General features: G+C 51.1%; 1 protein-coding gene across 12 annotated transcripts in view; it reads right to left on the reverse strand.

Annotated features, from left to right (window-relative positions):
* The window catches only part of SYCP1 (synaptonemal complex protein 1), a 6,803,167-nt gene that overhangs the window by 480,818 nt on the left and 6,302,249 nt on the right, over nt 1-20,100 (reverse strand). For all 12 annotated transcript variants that reach the window (XM_078644363.1, XM_078644366.1, XM_078644361.1 and 9 more), the window contains one exon: nt 2,550-2,696. In XM_078644363.1, the coding sequence (XP_078500489.1) occupies nt 2,550-2,696 (147 nt within the window). The remainder of the gene's footprint in view (nt 1-2,549; nt 2,697-20,100) is intronic.

Genomic DNA, 20,100 nt, shown 5'->3' on the forward strand with positions numbered 1-20,100 from the left:
ATTCCGCACGCTTGTCTTTAACTGTTACGAACACCCGACCGTGGTGGTGCGGGTCAACGGGTGCAGCTCCGACCGCTTTGCGATTGAACGGGGGACCAGGCAGGGATGCCCACTGTCCCCGCTTCTTTTTGCTCTTTACATGGAGCCGTTTGCCCAGAGGGTCAGACAGAACCCGAGGGTGACTGGCGTCCGGATGGGAGGCCATGTTCACACCATCAGCCTATACGCGGATGACGTGATCCTCATGCTTGAAGACCCGAGAGAGGCACTCCCGGCCTGCATCGCCGAGATGGACGCCTTCACCAAGGTAGCGGGCTTTAAAATGAATATGAGGAAATCGTCGGCCCTAGACCTCTCGCTGTCTGTTGCGACGCGACTTGAATTACAGGGGCGCTTCCCCATGAGTTGGTCTAAAGATCTGATCCCGTACTTGGGTGTCTTGTTGGCGCCCTCCCTGCCCGCTATGGTGACGGCGAACTACGCGGCACTGGGCAGTAAGATGAGGGAGGAGATGTCCCGCTGGAGCAAGGGTACGTTGTCGTTGCTGGGACGGGTTGCCGCAGTGAAGATGACTCTCCTACCGCAGGTCCTGTACCTGTTCCGGGCGCTACCGCTTCAGCCACCAAAAGGTTGGATCCGTCAGGCACAGGCGGACATTGCTCGCTTTGTCTGGCTGGGCCGCAAGCCGAGGCTTAAGAGAGCCTTGTCTACTCTGGCTCCGGAATCCGGCGGCCTTGGCAGTCCGGATCTCCAAAAGTACTTTCACGCAGCGCAGCTACGGTTCTTCGTAGAGTGGAGCAAATGGGAGTCTGACAGACACTGGCTGTTTCAGGACCAGGCGGTGGCGGGCAGGACTTTACAAGAGATCCCCTTCATGCGCAGGGCTCACAGGCCTCCTAACCTTTACGCGTCTTTGGTCACCCAGGTCCCGCTCAGAGTGTGGGATGCAGTGAACGTCACGCGGGAACTTACCACCTTCCCGTCGCCACTTACACCGTTGATCGGGAACCCTGACTTTCAGCCTGGGATGGAGCCTGGCGCATTCGCACACTGGCGAGCTGCCAGGTGCTGCGCTTTGTTTCACATGTATGGTTCAGATGGGATTGTGTCGTTCCAGGACCTCAGGCGGGATTACCACCTGCCTGAGACTGAACGTATGCGATATTTCCAGGTTCGCCACTGGGCGCTGCAGCCGCAGGTGAGTGAGCTGGCAGACCGGAAACTTACACCCTACGAGATGTGGTTGGCGACTCGCTCCTCGGATGCCAAGCTCGTCTCGGATCTTTACAAGCTCTTGCAGCCCCCCACCTTCCACATCCATAACCCGGGGAGGGAGCGCTGGGAGCGGAAGTTGGGGAGGGTCTTGAGCCACAAGGAGTGGGACGATATATCTTACCGAGCACGTCATTCAGCTTATCACACCGGGCTCACTGAGACTTTCACTAAAATAACTACATACTGGTACTACACGCCTCAACGACTGCACGACATGAACCATGGCCTCCCGGATACCTGTTGGCGCGAGTGCGGACAGACTGGTACGCTCACACACATCTTATGGGACTGTCCGTCGCTGGGCCCCTACTGGAAAGAGGTCCTGGATGAAGTTGACCAATGTTTTGACATTGAACTGCCTTGCTTACCGGCCTATGTCTTACTAGGGCTACCCAACGGGTTGATGTATCCCCTGAGGTCAAAGAAGGGTAGGCAGATAGCAATTGCATTAGGCTCAGCGATACAGAACATACTCATATATTGGCGCACCACCACCATCCCCGACACTACAGGTTGGCTACACAGGTTATGGCACGTTCTATGTATGGAGAAACTGTCCCTCACAGTGGCGGGAGAGGTGGATAAGTTTGAGGAATTGTGGCACCCCTTTCTCACTCTCTTGCAGTCGGAATTCAAGGAAATTACCTGTCCCCGATACCTCAGGCTCATGCGATTAACATCTCTAACCACTCCGCAAGCTTAGTCGCCCTGGGGGATACCTGTGAGATATGAGGCGGATCCACTGAAAGGTTGACAAGGGCACATGACTCTGGCTCGGCATACCACTGTGGGAGGGGGGGGAGTGGGGGGGTTCGGAGGGAGGGCGCAGGGGGCAGTTATGTTGAGGGGCGGGTTGTTTTTGGGGTCAGTCGTCATCGCTTCTCGCCTAGCATGTGGCTCTACAACATGTTCTGAGTTTAAAGTCTGCAAATCTGGTGGCGCTCATGATGTGGAGACTCTGAACAGCATCTTTTTGACGACGTATTTCTGTTGTATGTATTGTTTTATACTTCTGCAATAAAATGCTTTAAACATAAAGCACACAGCCCCATGAATATTGAAGTCTTTTAGAGAGATTAAGTGGAAATTCAAAATTCTATGAATAGGACAGTTATTTTAAAATTGTGATTCTGAGGATGACTGCCTTCTAAATAATGAATATCACAATAATATTGGTACCCATACCTTTGGAAGATACGGGCCATGGAAATGAGATGAAATACAGCAAGCAACCAATTAGTACCTCTAATTATGAATTATCAATAATACATTACCAATAAATCTGTAGTTTCTGAACTATCTGAATTCAAATCAAATGATAAAGCCACTTTTCTTTTCTTTATTGATGCTTCCTCTGCATGGGGATGTATTCCTTCCTTCTGGAACTTTTCATGCTTTGGTGGTGTCTTTACTGTGTATATCTACGTGTAGCAAAACACATAAGTCAGCATTTTTATCAATCTGGGTGTACAACAGCAAAAACGTCAGTCATAAATGTTGTAAGACCTTTTTAAGCACCCCAATGGCAATCAGGAGTTAAACGCTCAGATTGTAACAAAAGTCTTATATCTCTGATGCTCAGCGGGTTATCCTTCCTGTTGGGCTCAAAACAGAGCACCAAGTGTAGGAGGCTGGCTTAGTATATGGTGCTCACTCATGTTAGTGTAACACCCTGCACTAATCCAGATAACCCTTATGGGTATTTTAGTGGTCTTAGACAACCTTAGAGAGCTCTCTAAGTGGTAGCTGTGGAGAGCAGCTTTCGGGCTTAGTCCAGAAGGAGCGCAAAGCAGCTTGTTTTACCAGAACTTAATCTTATTGGTATAGGTTAAGTGAAAAACCACACAGTGTACTTATAAAAATAGGTATTAATTATAAGACACTCACTAACACATAACAATATCTCCTACCTGGAGATATAACACAATGCACATAATACTTCGCAAATAAAACAGTTAAGTAGCATAAATACACAATGGCCTCCAGGGGGAGACCAAACCATGGGGCCGATTAGGATGGCGGACGGACTTGCGTCCGTCCGCCACCCTTGAGGAGGAGGGAACGTCCGCAGGGGCTGCGGCGTTCCCTCCGTGCTGATTAGGATGTGACCGCCAGGGTGGCGGTCACATCCTCTATATTTAACATTGCGGCGGGTGCAGCTTCAAGCTGCACCCGCCGCAATGTTAAAAAAGCATGTTTTACATTTACATGCACAAAGCGGCCGGCACCGCACGGTGCCTGCTGCTTTGTGCACGCAAATGCAGGGGGGTACCATAGGTACCCCCCATGTGCACCCCCCACCCCCCATTCACCCAGGGGGCCCGCAACGGGCCCCCAAAGTGAATGTCCGTATGCTTTTCCATGGCGGAAAAGCCGCCGTGGAAAAGCATGTATTCACGAACATCCTAATATGGCGGACGGTGTCTCATAGACACCGCCTGCCATGTTATAGCTTTTCCGCCACGGTCGGAAGCCGACCGCGGCGGAAAAGCGGCGGACAGAATTCCAGACCCACCAGCCATCCTAATTTGGCGGTGGGTCTTTGGAGGCTCCGCAGCGGTTTTTCCGCATCCTCCAGGCCGGCGGACACTTCCGCCGGCCCGGAGGATGCGGAAAAACCGCCATCCTAATCGGCCCCATAATACTGAATTAGTGGAATGCGAACCATGACTCAAGATCAGAGTGGACCCAGAAGACGTAGAAGAGCCAGGGACCCAAGGAACCACCCAAGGTGAGTATCTAAGAACCCCAGGGAGGTCGTGTGCAGAGTGGGAACACGACCACGTACTCAATTTAAGTCAATGGGTGATTTGCGGTTCCAATTTTAAGGAAGAACCCTTCCCAGTAGCCCCTGAAGAAACCCCATGGAAAACAGAAGGTCAGAGAGTTACCCCACCTTTGGATACCATAGGGACCAGGATACCTACACCAGGGAAGCCGGGTGCATAGGTGCAAAGTGACATCAGAAACCGTAGTCAAACCCAATGGAGGACTTCAGGAAGATGCTGCTGACGAAGAAGGTGAAAGTGTCCGGTGGAACCCAAAGGTGGAAACAAGATGAGAAGTACCTGCAAGCAGAGGGGACAGAGTCTATGCCACCCAGGAGTGACCAGGAGGTACGGAAGACTAATGTCCACCGATGTCGGGGATGCAGGAGAGTTGACCTTGACGTTGGAACTACAGCTGTGTGGACCAGGCGACGCTGAGGAGCCGTTCATGAGCTGTCCCATGCCGGATAAAGCGAGATGAGGGGTCAGTGCCCATAGGGAGCACCAACAAGCCTTGGCAACTGCAAACAACATGGTAGGTGAAAAAAGTGCAATGTCGGGACCAGCAATGTCTAAGTGACTCACCAGGAGCAGGGGAGTAGGAGTGGCCCCGAGCAATCATGGGAGCCCACTGGAGTAAAAAAAAAACTCAAGAGGACCCACAGGCAGGAGGTACAGGAGTAGTAAGAGGACCTCAAGCAGCTCACCAAAGATGCAGGCCCATGGTGCCAAGGATGCAGTGAGGAAGAAGATCTTGGCTGCAGGAGATGTTCGAGGCTGGAGCTCCTTGGAGCCTAAAGATCTCTGGCGAAAAGAGTTTACGAGCCTTGGCAATGGCAAGTCAACGCGGTGCACAGGGGATCGGTTCCTGCAGTTCTGACGCACAAGTTACTTACCTTAGGTAACGATATATCTGTAAGAAACAGTAGTTAGTATTAGATTCTTTACCTTAAAATATCCCCAGGCGTCAGACTGGATCCAGAAACTTTTGCGTAGCAGTACCCTTGAGCGTCAGTAGGCGTCGTCTGCGGCTCCATGTCCGTATTCAGCGTCGTTGGCGCCGGGATGACGTCGTCGGAGTACTTAGACGCCGCCCTCGCGCGCTGACGTCAGTTCTTATACACAGCTTTTCCACACCAGAAACGCAGAGCCATGATAAAAACAAACACTGGTGCCATGAAACTAGGGCCCTGAAAGGGGATGACCTTAACCCTAGATATCGGTTCGCAGAACTGGGAGGATGGGTGGGGTGGTTAGGAATCTAATACTAACTACTGTTTCTTACAGATATATTGTTACCGAAGGTAAGTAACTTGTGCATCTGAAAGAAACAGGTTAGTATTAGATTCCTTACCTTAGAATAGATACCCCAGCAATACCAACCCCGGTGGCGGGTCTGCGAACCAATGATCACACCAGAAAGTCCTGGAGAACGGAACGGCCGAAAAAGCCATCTCTCTGGACTTGGCTGTCCAGGCAGTAGTATCTTGCGAACGTGTGCAGCGAGGCCCACGTAGCTGCCTGACAGATGTCCTGCAAGGGGACTCCCCGGCCCAGGGCAGGAGTAGCCTTCGTGGCCGGAGTGGAATGGGCCCTCAGCCCAACAGGAGGCTCCTTTATTAGCCAAAGAGTAGCATGCCTTGATGCACAACATGACCCACCGAGAGATGTTCCGCTTGTGCACTGCTCGCCCCTTCTTAGCGACCACGTAACCAACAAAGAGTTGGTCATCCACCCGAAATTGGCGTGTGCGATCCAGATAATATGAGAGCGCACGTTTTTGGCCCAGACGGTGGAGCCTCTCTTCCTCTTTCGAGGGATGCGGAGGCGGAAAGAAGATGGACTGCCCGATGTGGAAGGCTGTGACTACCTTGGACAGGAAAGAGGGTCTCCTCCGCAACACAACCTTGTCCGGATGGACAGAAAGGAAAGGACTTTTAGAGGAAAGAGCCTGGAGCTCATTCATCCTCCTGGCAGAGGTGATGGCAACTAGAAGAGCAGTCTTAAGTGTAAGAAGACGGAGAGGACAGTTATGAAGCGGCTCAAAAGGAGCGGCCACCAGGTAAGTCAGAACCAGGTTCAAGTCCCACTGGGGCATCACGAAAGGAACAGGGGGAATCATATGAGTGATGCCCTTCAAGAATCTGTTAACTATCGGGGACTTGAACAAAGAAGGCTGATCAGGTAGCCTCAAGAAGGCGGAAAGGGCAGAAAGGTAACCCTTGATAGTGCCCAGAGCAGAGCCCTGCTGGGCAAGAGAAAGAAGGAAAACCTCAGAAAAGGGGGCAGAGAGTGGGTTCACAGCCTTTGCTGTGCACCATGCCACAAATCTGTTCCACCTGCAGGCGTATACTGACTTTGTGGAGGGACGCCTGGCTGGCAAAATCACATTACAAACTTTGGGAAGCAAGTCAAATGGCCTCAACTGTCGCCGCTCAATCTCCAAGCATGGAGGTGGAGACTGGACAGGTTCGGGTGGAGAACCGTCCCCTGCTGCTGCGACAGAAGGTCCTCCCGAATAGGCAGAGGAATTGGGGGATCGACAGACATGCTAAGTAGCTCTGGATACCAATATCTTCGTGCCCAGTCCGGAGCCACAAGGATAACTTGGGTCCGTTTGCGCCTGATCTTCTTCAGCACTCTGGGCAGAAGTGGTATAGGCGGAAAGGCGTACAACAGACTGTAGCTCCACTCGCGAGGAAAAGCATCTCTGAGCGAGTGCCGCCTTGGAAATTCCAACGCACAGAACTGATGACATTGCGCGTTCTCTTCTGTGGCGAATAAATCTAACCAAGGCTCTCCCCACTGCTGAAAGCGGCCTTGCGCCACGTCTGAGTTCAGACGCCATTCGTGATCCATCATGCACCGACGGCTGAGTTCGTCCGCCCTGGCGTTCAGGGAACCTGCCAGGTGTTGAAGAACCAGGGTCACGCCCTGATGTTCCAGCCACTGCCAGAGGCGCAGAGCCTCCTGGCATAGGGTCCATGACCCCACCCTGCCCTGTTTGTTGCAGTACCACATGGCGGTGGTGTTGTCCGTGAACACCAGCACTACACTCCCCCAGACAGAGGGGAGGAATGCCTTCAGTGCAAGTCGGATCGCCCGCAGCTCCAGAAGGTTGATGTGGAGCCGGGACCCTGCCGGAGACCAGAGGACTCTGATCTCCGCCTCTCCAATGTGGCCCCCCCAACCCTGGAGGGACGCGTCCCTCCCAACTCCGTGCTCCGTCTGAGGTAGGGAGAGGGATCTTCCGCTGACCCATTCGCGGTCTGTGAGCCACCAATGCAACTGTCTTGCAGTGCCCTCCGAGATCAAGACATGGTCGGACAAGTTGCCATGATGCTGGGCCCACTGAAACTTCGGTCCCACTGCAGAGCCCGCATCCGCCACCGGGCCCGTTGCACCAGAAGGATGCAGGAGGCCATCAGCCCCAGAAGCCCCAGCGTCAACCTGACCGAGACTCGGGATAACGGCTGAAAGATCGGAATCAGAGCCTGAATGTCCCGAACCCACTGTTCGGGAGGATAAACCCAAAACTGCGCCGAGTCTAGAACCGCTCCGATGAAGAGGTGCTTCTGAGAGGGACACAGGTGTGACTTTGGCATATTGATGGAGAACCCGGACAGGTGCAGGAGGTCGGCCGTAGTCTGGAGGTGGCTGACGACTGTCTGGGGAGAGCCCGCCTTCAACAACCAGTCGTCAAGGTAGGGGAAGACTGAAACCCCTAACCTGTGCAGATGAGCTGCGACCATCGCCATCACTTTCGTAAACACCCGTGGGGCGCTGGTAAGGCCGAAGGGGAGCACGGTAAACTGAAAGTGCTCGTGGCCTACAGTGAACCGCAGGTAACGCTGGTAGGCCGGCAGGACGAGGATGTGAAAATAAGCGTCCTGCAAGTCCAACGCTACCATCCAGTCTCCCGGGTCCAGGGCAGCTATGACCTGAGCCAGTGTCAGTATCTTGAACTTCTCCTTCCGGAGGAAGCCGTTGATGTTCCGCAGATCCAAGATAGAGCGTAGGCCCCCTTTGCCCTTCTTGAGTACCAAAAATGTAGTGGGAGTAACAACCACACCCTACTCCTGGCCCAGGAACGTGCTTGATGGCCCCCTTGGCCAAGAGGGCTGTAACTTCCTCATGCAGAAGTTGCAAGTGATCCCCCGACATGCGGTGGTACTGCAGTGGCATCGCTGGAGGGGACGCCTCGAAGGGGAGGGAGTAGCCCCTTCGGACATTTTGCAGCAGCCACCTGTCCAACGTGACAGTTGGCCAGTGGAGGTGGTGATGGCGAACCCTGCCCCCCACTGACATCACATGGGCCTGAAAGCTTGGACTAGGAGGGTTTTGAGGCGGATTCTGCAGGTGTAGGTGTGGACTGGCCTCGCCGTTGTCCCCGACCGCCGCCACGGCAGTTTCCACGTCCGCTCTGAGAAGTTGGCCTGGTATATGATGTTCACTATTCTAGTGAGCACCTTGCGCCAGTCCAAACAACCCTCATGGTGATGGTTGTAAAGTCAACCTTATAGACCAGCTATCCTAGTGGTAGCATGAACAAAAGCAGTCTTAGGCTAAACTCAAGAGGGCATGTGAAGCCAGCTGTTTTACCATATGTAACCACCTTAATACCAAGTGAAAGGACACCACACAGGTTGAATATCAAAATATATATACGTATTTATTTCTAACACAATCCTCTGAACTCTTTATGAGGTCAGAGGCACCAGCACATAACAAGATACATAATCAAAATACAATAAGTTGCACAAAATACAGTAATGCCCTAGGGGTACTTCGAACCATATACTAAAATAGTGGTATAAGAACCACGTCATGAACAAAGGACAGGCCGAGGGCCTGGAGAATCATTGGGGCTACGCTGTACTACCAAAGTTTAGGGAGAACGAGGCCCACGGGATGCGCCTGCAGTGTCTTTACACGCACGCAAGTTACCATAGAGTTAGAATGGGAACGAAAGAATTTGAAACTAGTTGTTTTAGGACACTTCCGGATGGACTAGGGGAAAGCTACTTGAAACTAGAACACTAGGATAGTCAATACCCACAGGAGTACCGAAATACTCGCGTTACCTCACCCACAGGAAGCGGGTGCATAGGTGTCAAAGTGTGTCGGGTTTCGTCGCTGATTCCTATGGAGCCTTGGAGAAAGATGCTGCAGGCGACCAGGAGAGAAGTGTCCAGGTGGATCCAAGGGCGGATCGAGGATGAAGAGTACCTGAAAGCAGAGGGGACAGAGTCTGGGTCACCAGCCAGTGACCAGGATGGAACCAGGAAGGAACCAGGCGATGTTGCGAAGCAATCAGGTGATGTCGTGAAGCTTGTCTCTTCAGCCACATGGACCAGGAGGTGTCGACGACAACCAGGAGCTGGATACGGACTGTCCCATGAAGACTCTCGCTGACGGCGGTGTCGGCTTCCGGATTGGAGTCAACAAGCCTTGGCAAAGGCAAACCTCGCAGGAATCAAAGATGGCTTCTTAATCAGACCAGCAAGGTCTGATGGGCTGCTCCTTTTCAGGGGAGCAAGGGCCAGTCTGGAGCAACCAGACCAGCGTTGGGGCAAGTGACCAAGCCAACGGGCAAGTGACCGGACAGACGCGTCGAGCAGGAAAACGCAGAAAGGCCCCACGCAGAACTCGTGGAGTGTGGAGGACTGATCTTCGGTGCAGTTGGTGCTCGGTGCTGGGGCTCCTCAATCCCCAATGCACAACTTCGAGGGTGCCTCAGAAGTTGCACGGAAAGCAATTCGCTGGCTTTCCAAGATGGCCGGTCCCACTTCTCTCGTCGCCTCCACGGGTCTCAGCTCTGCTGTGACTGTAGATCGGGCTGTTGGATGTCTGGAAGTCCGGGTCTTGTCAGGCTCTGTGCTCGGGCTCCGGCAGGAGCGATGACAAAGCCAACCGTTGATCGCTTGATGGTGCCTGATTGTGCAGGGTGTTCACTCCTTGACCACAAAGGAGATTCTTCAGTCGTCTTCTTGCAAAGTAGATCGTCGAAGGCCCAGAGTTTCGTTTCAGAGTTTCAGTCAGGATAAATCTAAAGTCTTGGAATTCAGCTCCTACCTATATACCAAATTTAGGGGCTGGTGGGACCCAGGAAGGGGGTGGTTACACCCCTTTCCCTTTGTCCAGTTTCACGCCTGAGGTGGGGCTGGAGTGCCCCAGCACCGGTGTGAACTGGACTATGCATGGGACACCTTGTGTGCCCCAGGCAGTGTCTCATTTCATTAAGCCCTCCCTGCCCAAATACACTATGGCCTGTCTGGGGTGGTGCTAGCACCTACCAAGACAGGAAACCTATTGTCCAAGCCTCCCTCGCTGGAAGGACTCCCAGCAGCAGGAGGTCAGACTTGTGTCTGTGGCAGCAGCATCCATTTTGTGATGCTGAGGCTCTGGTTAACTTTAACCGGGATTAGTAGGAACAACATGTCTTCTTCCTCTAGAAGGGTGGAATGCTACCCCCGTGGCCAGAACTCGTGAGGGGATAGTATTCCAAAGCATATGACACCTTACATGACATGTTTTGATAAAGCCAAACCAAAGATAGCATTTAACTGCGAGGTTCATAATGCACTTAAGAGTATATGGTATGGCTATATCATAGAACAGCTATAAGGACATGGTTCCGAAAGCTGCAGACAGACTCAGCTCGTGCTAGAGCACCATCTCACATAAAACCAAGCACTCTGCCTTCAGGATTGTTGAGGCCTGTCATAGAAGTGACTTATAGGTGCATATGTGTCTATATATAAGGGTAGGTGTAGGAATACTATACCTAAGCAAGGGGTGATTACACGAACTTTCCCCAGCTGAGTGATCAGCCAGTTGTGTCAGTTTGGATGGCCAGACAGGGGTGGCAAAAGATATGCTGCAGCCCCTGGTGGGCCTTGGGAGCACCTATGCCCTGGGTACCTATGGTACACTGTACTGGGACTCATAAGAGTGACCCAAATCCCAATTGCTGATGTACCTAAAGTACATGGTGTGAAATTTAGAGAGAGAGCAGCAGGGCTGTGGGTCTTATTAGCAGGCCCACAGCCACATTAAGTCGAAAACCAGTGAAGCAAAAAGCAAAAAATGGGGTGACCATAGGAAAGCAGACCCTACTCTCCTACATAACCCCCCCCCCCCAAACGCAGGGACATTAGACTAACCTTGACCAGTTGTGTCTTCATGTTCTAAGTGGAAATACCTGGAGAGACCATCTGCATTGCCATGGTCAGTCCCTGGTCTGTGCTCCACTGTAAAGTCCATTCCCTGTAGGGAAATGGACCACCTGAGCAGTTTCGGATTCTCACCCTTCATCTGATTTAGCCACAAGAGGGGCTTATGGTCTGTCCGAATTTTGAAGTGAGTGCCAAACAAGTATGGTCTCAACTTCTTCAGGGCCCAAACCACAGCAAAGGCCTCCCTCTCAATGGCTGACCAACATTTCTCTCTAGGGGTCAGCCTTCTGCTAATAAAAGCAATGGGCTGGTCTTGACCATCTACATTAAGTTGTGAAAGCACAGCTCCCACCCCCAACTCAGAAGCATCTCTTTGGACAATAAACTCTTTGGAGTAGTCAGGACTCTTTAAGATAGGTGCAGAGCACATACCCTTCTTCAGGTCTTCAAATGCCCTTTGACAGGTAACTGTCCACTGAACGTTTTTTGGCATCTTCTTTGAAGACAAGTCATTAAGTGGTATCACGATGGACCCATAGTTCTTAACAAACTTTCTGTAGTAACCAGACAGGCCCAAGAAAGCTCTGACCTGTGTCTGGGTAGTAGGAGGAGCCCAGTCCTTGATGGTCTGGATATTACTCTCCAGTGGTTGAACCTGACCCCCACCTACAAGGTGGCCCAGGTACACAACTTTATTCTGCCCTATCTGGCACTTTGTGGCCTTGATAGTTAGGCCTGCCTTCTACAGGGCCTCTAAAACCTTCTTCAGGTGGATCAGGTGATCCTCCCAGGTGGAGTTGAAGACAGCAATATCATCAAGATAAGCTGCACAAAAGTCATCCAACCCATGAGGACTTGATTCACCAACCTTTGGAAAGTGGCAGGTGCATTCCTCTAGCCAAAGGGCATCACCAAAAATTGAGAATGACCTCCTGGGGTTGAGAAAGCAGTTTTGGCCTTGGCATCCTCAGCTAACCTGATTTGCCAATAGCCAGCTGTCAAATCAAATGTGCTCAGAAACTTGGCAGAAGCTAATCTATCAATGAGCGCATCTTCTCTTGGAATTGGGTGAGCATCTGTCCTAGTGACAGCATTGAGACCTCTCTAGTCCACACAGAACCTCATCTCTCTCTTACCATCTTGGGTGTGAGGTTTTGGTACAAGGACTACTGGGCTGGCCCAGGGGCTCTCTGATGGCTCAATTACTCCCAATTCCAGCATTTTCTGTACCTCAGTCTTTATACAGTCCCTGACATGGTCAGGTTGCCTTTAGATCTTACTCTTCACAGGCAGACTGCCACCAGTGTCCACCTCGTGGGTGCATCAGTTAGTCTGACTAGGTGTCAATGAAAACATATGTCTGAAGGACTGTAGAACTTGTCTGCAGTCCTGTTGTTGCTGGTCAGTGAGGCTGCCAGCTAAGGCCACACCATCAACTGAACCATCATCAGGGTTCTGAGTCAACAGGTCTGGGAGAGGGTGACTCTCTTCCTCCTGTCCCTCATCTGTAGCCATGAGCAAACCAATGTCTGCCCTGTCAACATATGCTTTGAGTCTGTTGACATGGAGCACCCTGTGGGGGCTCCTAGGGGTTCAAAGGTCCACCAAGTATGTGACCGCTCCCTTCTTCTCAACAATGGTGTGGGGTCCAGACCATTTGTCCTGGAATGCTGCTGGGGCCACTGGCTCCAACACCCACACCTTCTGTCCTGCATGGTATACAGTTAGGACAGCCTTTTGGTCATGCCAAGCTTTTTGAAGTTCTTGGCTAGCCTCAAGGTTTTTAGAAGCCTTCTTCATATACTCAGCCATCCTGGAGCGGAGACCAAGTGCATAGTCCACTATGTCTTGTTTAGGCTTTTTGAGAGGTAACTTCCATCCTTCCTTCACCAGACATAGGGGTCCCCTTACAGGATGCCCAAACAAAAGCTCAAAAGGGCTGTAGCCAACCCCCTTTTGTGGTACCTCTCTGTAAGCAAACAGAAGGCAGGGTAGAAGGATGTCCCATCTTCGTGTAAGCTTTTCAGGTAAACCCTTGATCATACCCTTGAGGGTCTTGTTGAATCTTTCAACAAGCCCATTGAACTGTGGATGGTAGGGTGTAGTGAATTTGTAATTAACACCACACTCCTTCCACATAGCAGTCAAGTACCCAGACATGAAGTTTGCACCTCTGTCTGAGACAACCTCCTTTGGAAAGCCCACTCTTGAGAAAACTCCCAGGGTGGCTCTTGCCACAACAGGTGCTGTTGTGGTCCTTAGGGGAATAGCTTCTGGATACCTGGTGGCATGATCCACTACCACCAGTATAAATCTGTGCCCAGAGGCTGTTTGGGGATCCATTGGTCCAACAATTCCAATCCCAACTCTTTCAAAGGGTACGCCCACCACAGGTAGTGGTATGAGGGTGTTGTAGATGAATCTAGGACTCTATTTAAATATTCCCAATTTATGCCCTCATGTGGTTATATCAAATCATATCCTTATATAGGCATAAGAATTATACCCATATTAAGACATAGCCAATGCAGTCCAAATACGGCAAGGCTACTCCCATAGACTCCTAGAAAGCACAACGCGTTGTTAGATAAACCAAGCCTCCAGCAGCCCGGGAATTCCCCCTGCTTCTGTATTGATTTGTCCTAGAACTCCTGGAGTCCTGAAAGAACTGCGAGTTCTTAGTGACGTCTTATGTCCAACCTTACGTCAAACTCGGCACCTTCCAGGTATAAATATACCAGCATCTGCCCTAGCAAAACACACGGTGGTTTGGAGCAGATCAACTATCTACTTGCCCGACGCCCAGCTGTAGCTAGTGCCGAAGGAAGCCGACCCTCCCGCTGACGCACTGAGAGAGACGCTGTCTTTTCTCCTGCCGAGAAATCCAGCTCCAGTGTTTCCCTGTCACCCTCGCGGGTTGCTGGGAGATCGAGTCCTGAGAGAGAGATACAAGACCTCCTTCATTCTATAACCAAGGTACGGAGCTGATTAGACCCTTAGAGAATTCTTGATCTAGATTCTTGGCAGAAACTATCTTAACTCAAACTACATCTCACTTACTCCTTCCCATGTACTAGGCTTAGGTTAGGTACACCGGGGTAGGCGTATCTTAGAAGCACCAGTTGAGTACGTTTAGTCATTACTTTATCATTGTATGTATTTTATCTATTTTAAACACAGTATGGCTTAGAAACCATACCATGCTTTTACAGTATTATTTTATAATACTCCTTTTACTGTACGCACTTTACTTTATGACAAGTATTGCGATTGTAGCAATTCACTTCTCTTGCATGAGAAAGAAGACTATTCAATAAATAACCTCTTTTATTGAAAACGCCCGTCTCTCTGTTTCTCTGCACTTCTGGTGAAACTAAGCATGCACGATTGACTGAGTAAAATAGTTATCTATTGTTTCCGCGACTCTGGAGATATACTCCTTATTCTTGGGGGAGCAAAGTTGTCATGTGTTAGAACTGGCTATTTCTGGTAGGCTAAGGCTGACGCCAAAGCCAGGCAGAAACCACCATTCTAGTCAGGGCGAGGGAGTCACACGCCAAGATAACCCCTGCTCACCCCCTTGGTAGCTTGGCACGAGCAGTGAGGCTAAACTCGGAGGCAATGTGTAAAGCATTTGCGCCAGCGCACAACAGCAACAACATCCTAGGCACACCACAAAAGGAACTCCACACAAGGTTAAATAAAAATAACTTCTGTATTGTCAAAACCACATCAGATAGAAATCACACATGTACATTGTGTCAACTGGCACGGGCAATATTCACAAGGGATTATTTACAAGACAGGGCCACATAGGCCACTGTCATAATCAGCACTTAGTAGAAATAGAAATACTGTCAGAAATTAGAATAAAACATATAAAATCACTGTAGCACAAAATAACAGTTATAAATCACATCCAGTAACTACTGGGAACAGTTAAGTACCACCTATGCAACCTTAAACACCTTAGGAGAATGTCACGCAGGGAACCAGGACCTCACTAGGACCACCTGTATTAGAAAGAACAACCACCTAAGAATAAAATACATTTAGGGGTATAAACAAGAACACATTACCCATGATGCATGAAACACATTCAGAGGAGTAGTAAAGGAAAACACATGATGCCTAAAAACATTCAGAGGTGTACGGACAACCACCTAAGTATCACACAGCGTTTAGGGGTCTAGAAAAGAACACATTACCCATGATGCATAAATATACATTCAGAGGAGTAGTAAAGGGAAACACATGATGCATAAACCTACACATTCAGCGGTGTTCAGAACAAAGCACATGATGCAATAAAACACATTCAGAGGTGCAGCGCAAGAAGACACATGATGCCTAAAACATTCAGAGGTGCAGCGCAGGGAAAAGGAAGACACATGATGCCTAAAAACATTCAGAGGTGCCAGAACAATACAATAGCGCAAAAATCACATGATGCCTAAAAACATTCAGAGGTGCAGGAATATTCACACAATTGCGCAAAACCTACATAAGCCACCACCTGTGGCAGTCCCTAGGCCAACTGGCCTTGTTGGGGCTAGGACGCCCTGTGTCTCAATGTCAGGGCCTAAACGGTGCAGGTGCCCACTACTTGCTGGGCACCTGTGGACAATCCCAAGCACCTAAACGGTGCAGCTGCCCACTAATTGCTGGGCAGCTGGGAATCATCAAAGAAACTGTGACAGGGCCCTCACTGACCCTTAGGCGCAAACTGCGCCCACTGCTGGAGCCACACAGGCTCTGGGCATATCACACATGCCCCATTGTGCAGATTGTTGGAGCCACACAGGCTCTGAAACAGATATGCCCCAAGTCCCTCGGGGGACTCTGAAGATCAGGGTGGGCCTTGGAGCACCTTGGTTCCTAAATCAATAATGTGCCCCACTGAGCCACATGGGCTCTCAAAAATGGTTGTGGCGCCCTGAGCCCCTTGGGGCTCTCAAACCAAATATGCCCCCGGAGCCTCGGCGGCTCTAAGCACTGAGGCCTCGCTGGGGCCTCTCAGCGCCCCTCCAAAAAGAAGCTTGAGCCACCTGGGGGGGGGGGGCAGCACCGGCAATGTGCCCCGACACCCTCCTCCCCGATTCAACACTTCGGGCCCCACTCACCGGCTTCACAGATGCTGGGGCGGCTCTCCTCTGGGTAGGCGGAAGACATCTGCTGCTCACGGTGGGGGCAGCCTCGCGCCCCCTTCGCCTCGGCTCACCACAGCTGCGGGGCTCTCCCCGCTGGTCTTCTTCCTTCTCTCGGTCTGTGGAGGCGGGGTAGACTCCTGACCTCCTTCCGTGCAGTCTACCTCGTGGCCGCAGCGTCTCCGGTCTCCCTCTCCGCACGGGAGACCGGCAAAGCAAGAAAAGGCTTCCCCCAGGCAGGGGGAAGCGGGAACAACTTCCTCCCGGCCTCTTCTCCTCCCAGGGCTCCCTCAGCACACGGGAGCCCCGCGGCAGTCCACGCTTTCTCTTCTCATCGGACGGACACCCAATCAGTGCTCGGCGGCCGGCGGGACTTCCTTTTTCAAACCGGAAGTCCCGCCCAGAGTCAGGCGCGATGCGCCTGACTTCCTGTTTTCGGCCCGGCCGCGGCGGTGATTCTCAGGGGCAAACCGAGGGGGGGGCACCCTCGAGATTACAATAAAACATACAAGCAAGGTGGGCACTTGCAAAGGGGGCCAATAAACGGGAGAATACCGTAACAATAAAAATAGAGTGCACACGAAGCACTCGGGCCACCCAAAGGGCAGGAGAGCTTCCCCCATGGGATAACCACAGCGCTCTGCCAGAAATCAGGATGAAATGCACCCACGAGGTGCTGGAGAGCCCAGAAATCACCAAAATTGCCCCAGAAGGGACCCCCACAGCAAGGAGGGTCCCAGCAGCTGCAGGGCATTACAGGACAAGGCTTCCAGGGCCAAAAAAAAGTCTCCCATCACCCCAGGCAAGGCAGAGGGTCCCAGGAAGTCCTTCAGCAGTCCCGTCATCCAGGAAAGTCCATCAGGTGTCCAGGGGCTGGGCAGGGCCCAGGGATTCCCCTGGGCCCAAGCAGCAGCACGCCCCTGGCAGATTCAAGTCAGAAAACAATAACATTTTGGAAGGGGACACAGCCCCTTCTTATACAGAGAAAAGTCTTTGAAGTCTTTGTGCAGGCAGTGTGAGAACCAGCTAGAACTGGTTATAGGGAAGTCCTTTCAGTATCAGGGACAGAGGTGACAGTCGCCCAGCGGGAAGGTGGAGCCAGCATTGTGGAAGGCAGGCACAGCCTCATTCACTCTCAGGTGCTATCTCCACCCACTTCCTTGGCAGCAGATGCTGCCTTTCATCCACGGGCTGACTCAGACAACCTCCTGGGGCCCTGCAGCCCCTGTCACCCTCAAACCAGACAGTCAATCCACATGCAGGCCAGGGCACACTGGGCCAGGCTCACCAGCCAATCACACGCCAGGCACACATTACACAAATATGCCAACTTCTCAAAGTGGCACTTCTAGACTAGACACTATCATGCCGCATACACCATTACGCAGCATTCAATCTCACGAGTTCGCACATATCAAACTCGACCCTGCACTCCCCACACATTAGGAACTACCATGGGCATACATATTCCCCATTCATTCCTATGGGAGGGCAGGTCACTCACCATACATACACAGAGAGCTCACGCACTTTACACTGTACCACAGTGAAAAAGTGCGCCAAGGCCTAAAATCACCAACACCAGGTTCCAGAAACAGGCTAGGAAAAAGCAAAATGTTTCGGGGTGAACCTGCCAAAAGGGCCAGGTCCAACATCATGTTTATGCGGTTGTCAGAAACTAATCCCTTCTTGTGAATTCGAGAAAGTTTCTAGTGACCTCTGAGCTAGCTGGCATTCATAATTAAGTCTAACATTCAATAGAGACCTAGTCGACCTAAGTCCTACGTCTAAACTATCGTTTATGTTATTCCAATGCGCAGAGCCTATTGGGAATATAGGAACTACACTACAAGGGGGGCCTTTGTTGTGCCACCTGATTTGCCACTGGCTTGGCAGGTCACACAGGAGCGACAAAACTCCTTAGTATCTTCTGACATATGGGGCCCGTGAAAGTGAGGGACAAGCCTGTCCCAAGTCTTGTTCTGGCCTAGATGTCCTGCTAAGGGAATATCATGGGCCAAGGTAAGAAGGAAGCCCCTAAATTGCAGAGGTATTGTGGAAAAGTAAATTTTGCCATGTTCTGTGTCTCTACGTGTCATCCATCATATGTTATGTGTGCATGACCAATATGCATATGTTATTCCCCATGTCCGATTCAAGACGCAATTACAGTTGTGTCCTCCTCTAGTATGCCAGTTTCCAGTCCTCGTGAATACTACGAATATCAGGCCTATGTAAAGCTACGTTGCCACGTTTCTCAGTGTGCACGTTATTTCATTATAAAGTCCCCGTTTCCAGGCCTCAACAGGGCCCGGACATCAGATTCAGCTCCTGTCTCCTGAAGCCTTGCTGAGGAGCGATCCAGCCCCCACCTGTATCCTCGACCTTCCACTTACTTCCTACCTCGCAGTGCCCGGTGCAGCTTGGCTCTGCCTCTGAGTCTGCCAAGACTATGTTATGATTCCAGCTATCAGTTTAGTCCTCCTTCTCTGCATTCCTAAGCTACTGAACTACATCAATAGTTTCCGTCATTGTCTAGCCTATGCGGCTCCATCTTAAGAGAAATACTGTATTTAATGGTCATTTAATATTCTTCATCACGCACTATATGTAGAATAAATGCATGCTCCAGTCTTAGAGTCAGTTAGCTTTTCCCCTCATGACTTCTAGTTTATATCAACATGTTCCCTAAACATCAGATACTAGATAGGGTTTAGGTACATGTCGCTCCGACCCTCCAGACTTTAGTCTCTGCTCCTAGCACAGAGTTCATAGCCCCCAGCTTCTCCTCGTAACACGTCATTGCCAGTTTGCGCGCACCACCAGGTTAGAGGCCCCGGCTCCTTAGGTAGCCCCCTCCTATGTTTCCGCCCATTCATGACATATTCTGTTACGTTTGCATCACATGTCTGAGTTACACCTTCTTTTTACTCTTATCTTTCGCGACTGCTACGCGTCACGCCTTCTGCTCCACCCACTGCTACGCCTACTGCAATGTAATGCTATGTGTTTGCGTTATGTATATATGCTCATGTATTGTTATTAAAAGGCAGCGCACTCATCCCAGACCCAGCCCCAGCAGCTGCTGGGCCCTGTCATCCTATTTCTATGCAGGTTGTCCTGTTCCTGTCCTTATGCTGTATTAAACCTGCAAAAACTCCCACTACCTCGAATCTTGACTCTTATTTATTGAGCTATCTGTTATGATATATGTCTAGTCAAAAATAGGGTATTATTTATTTATTTACCACATAATGGCGCCCGAATAGGGACTTGCCCTTTCCCCACGCGTCGGTGAAGCCACGCCGACCCCCTGACCCTCTGCAGTCGTGACGGAACTCTTCTGCGCAGTGGCAGATATTTCTGCTCAAGTATCCCTCAGGCCCACGGAGGAGACGGAGGAGGCGGTCCAGCATCCAGACGAGACGGTGGAGGAACGCGGCGAGTCCCGACCAGAGCCCAAGCCAAGAGTCCAAGGTCCGAGGTATCCGGAGGTCCACCCGTAACTGAAGTCCGAAGTCCGAAGTTCGTCGTCGTAGCAGTCCAGTCCAGTCCGAGGCCTTCCGTTCTTGCTGCCCGGTGAGTACCGTTACTGGGGTGGTATCTAGACAGGGTCAATTTAATTGACTCTGGTCTGTGGGTTGGTGGTACACAGTCCCACAAACGAAGTGTCCACTTCGGTGGATGCGGGTCCTGACGTGTCTCTTTAAGAGACCGGTAAGTTTCGTACTG

The sequence above is a fragment of the Lissotriton helveticus genome, chromosome 5_1 (genome assembly GCF_964261635.1).
Source record: "Lissotriton helveticus chromosome 5_1, aLisHel1.1, whole genome shotgun sequence".
Taxonomy (NCBI): Eukaryota; Metazoa; Chordata; class Amphibia; order Caudata; family Salamandridae; genus Lissotriton; species Lissotriton helveticus.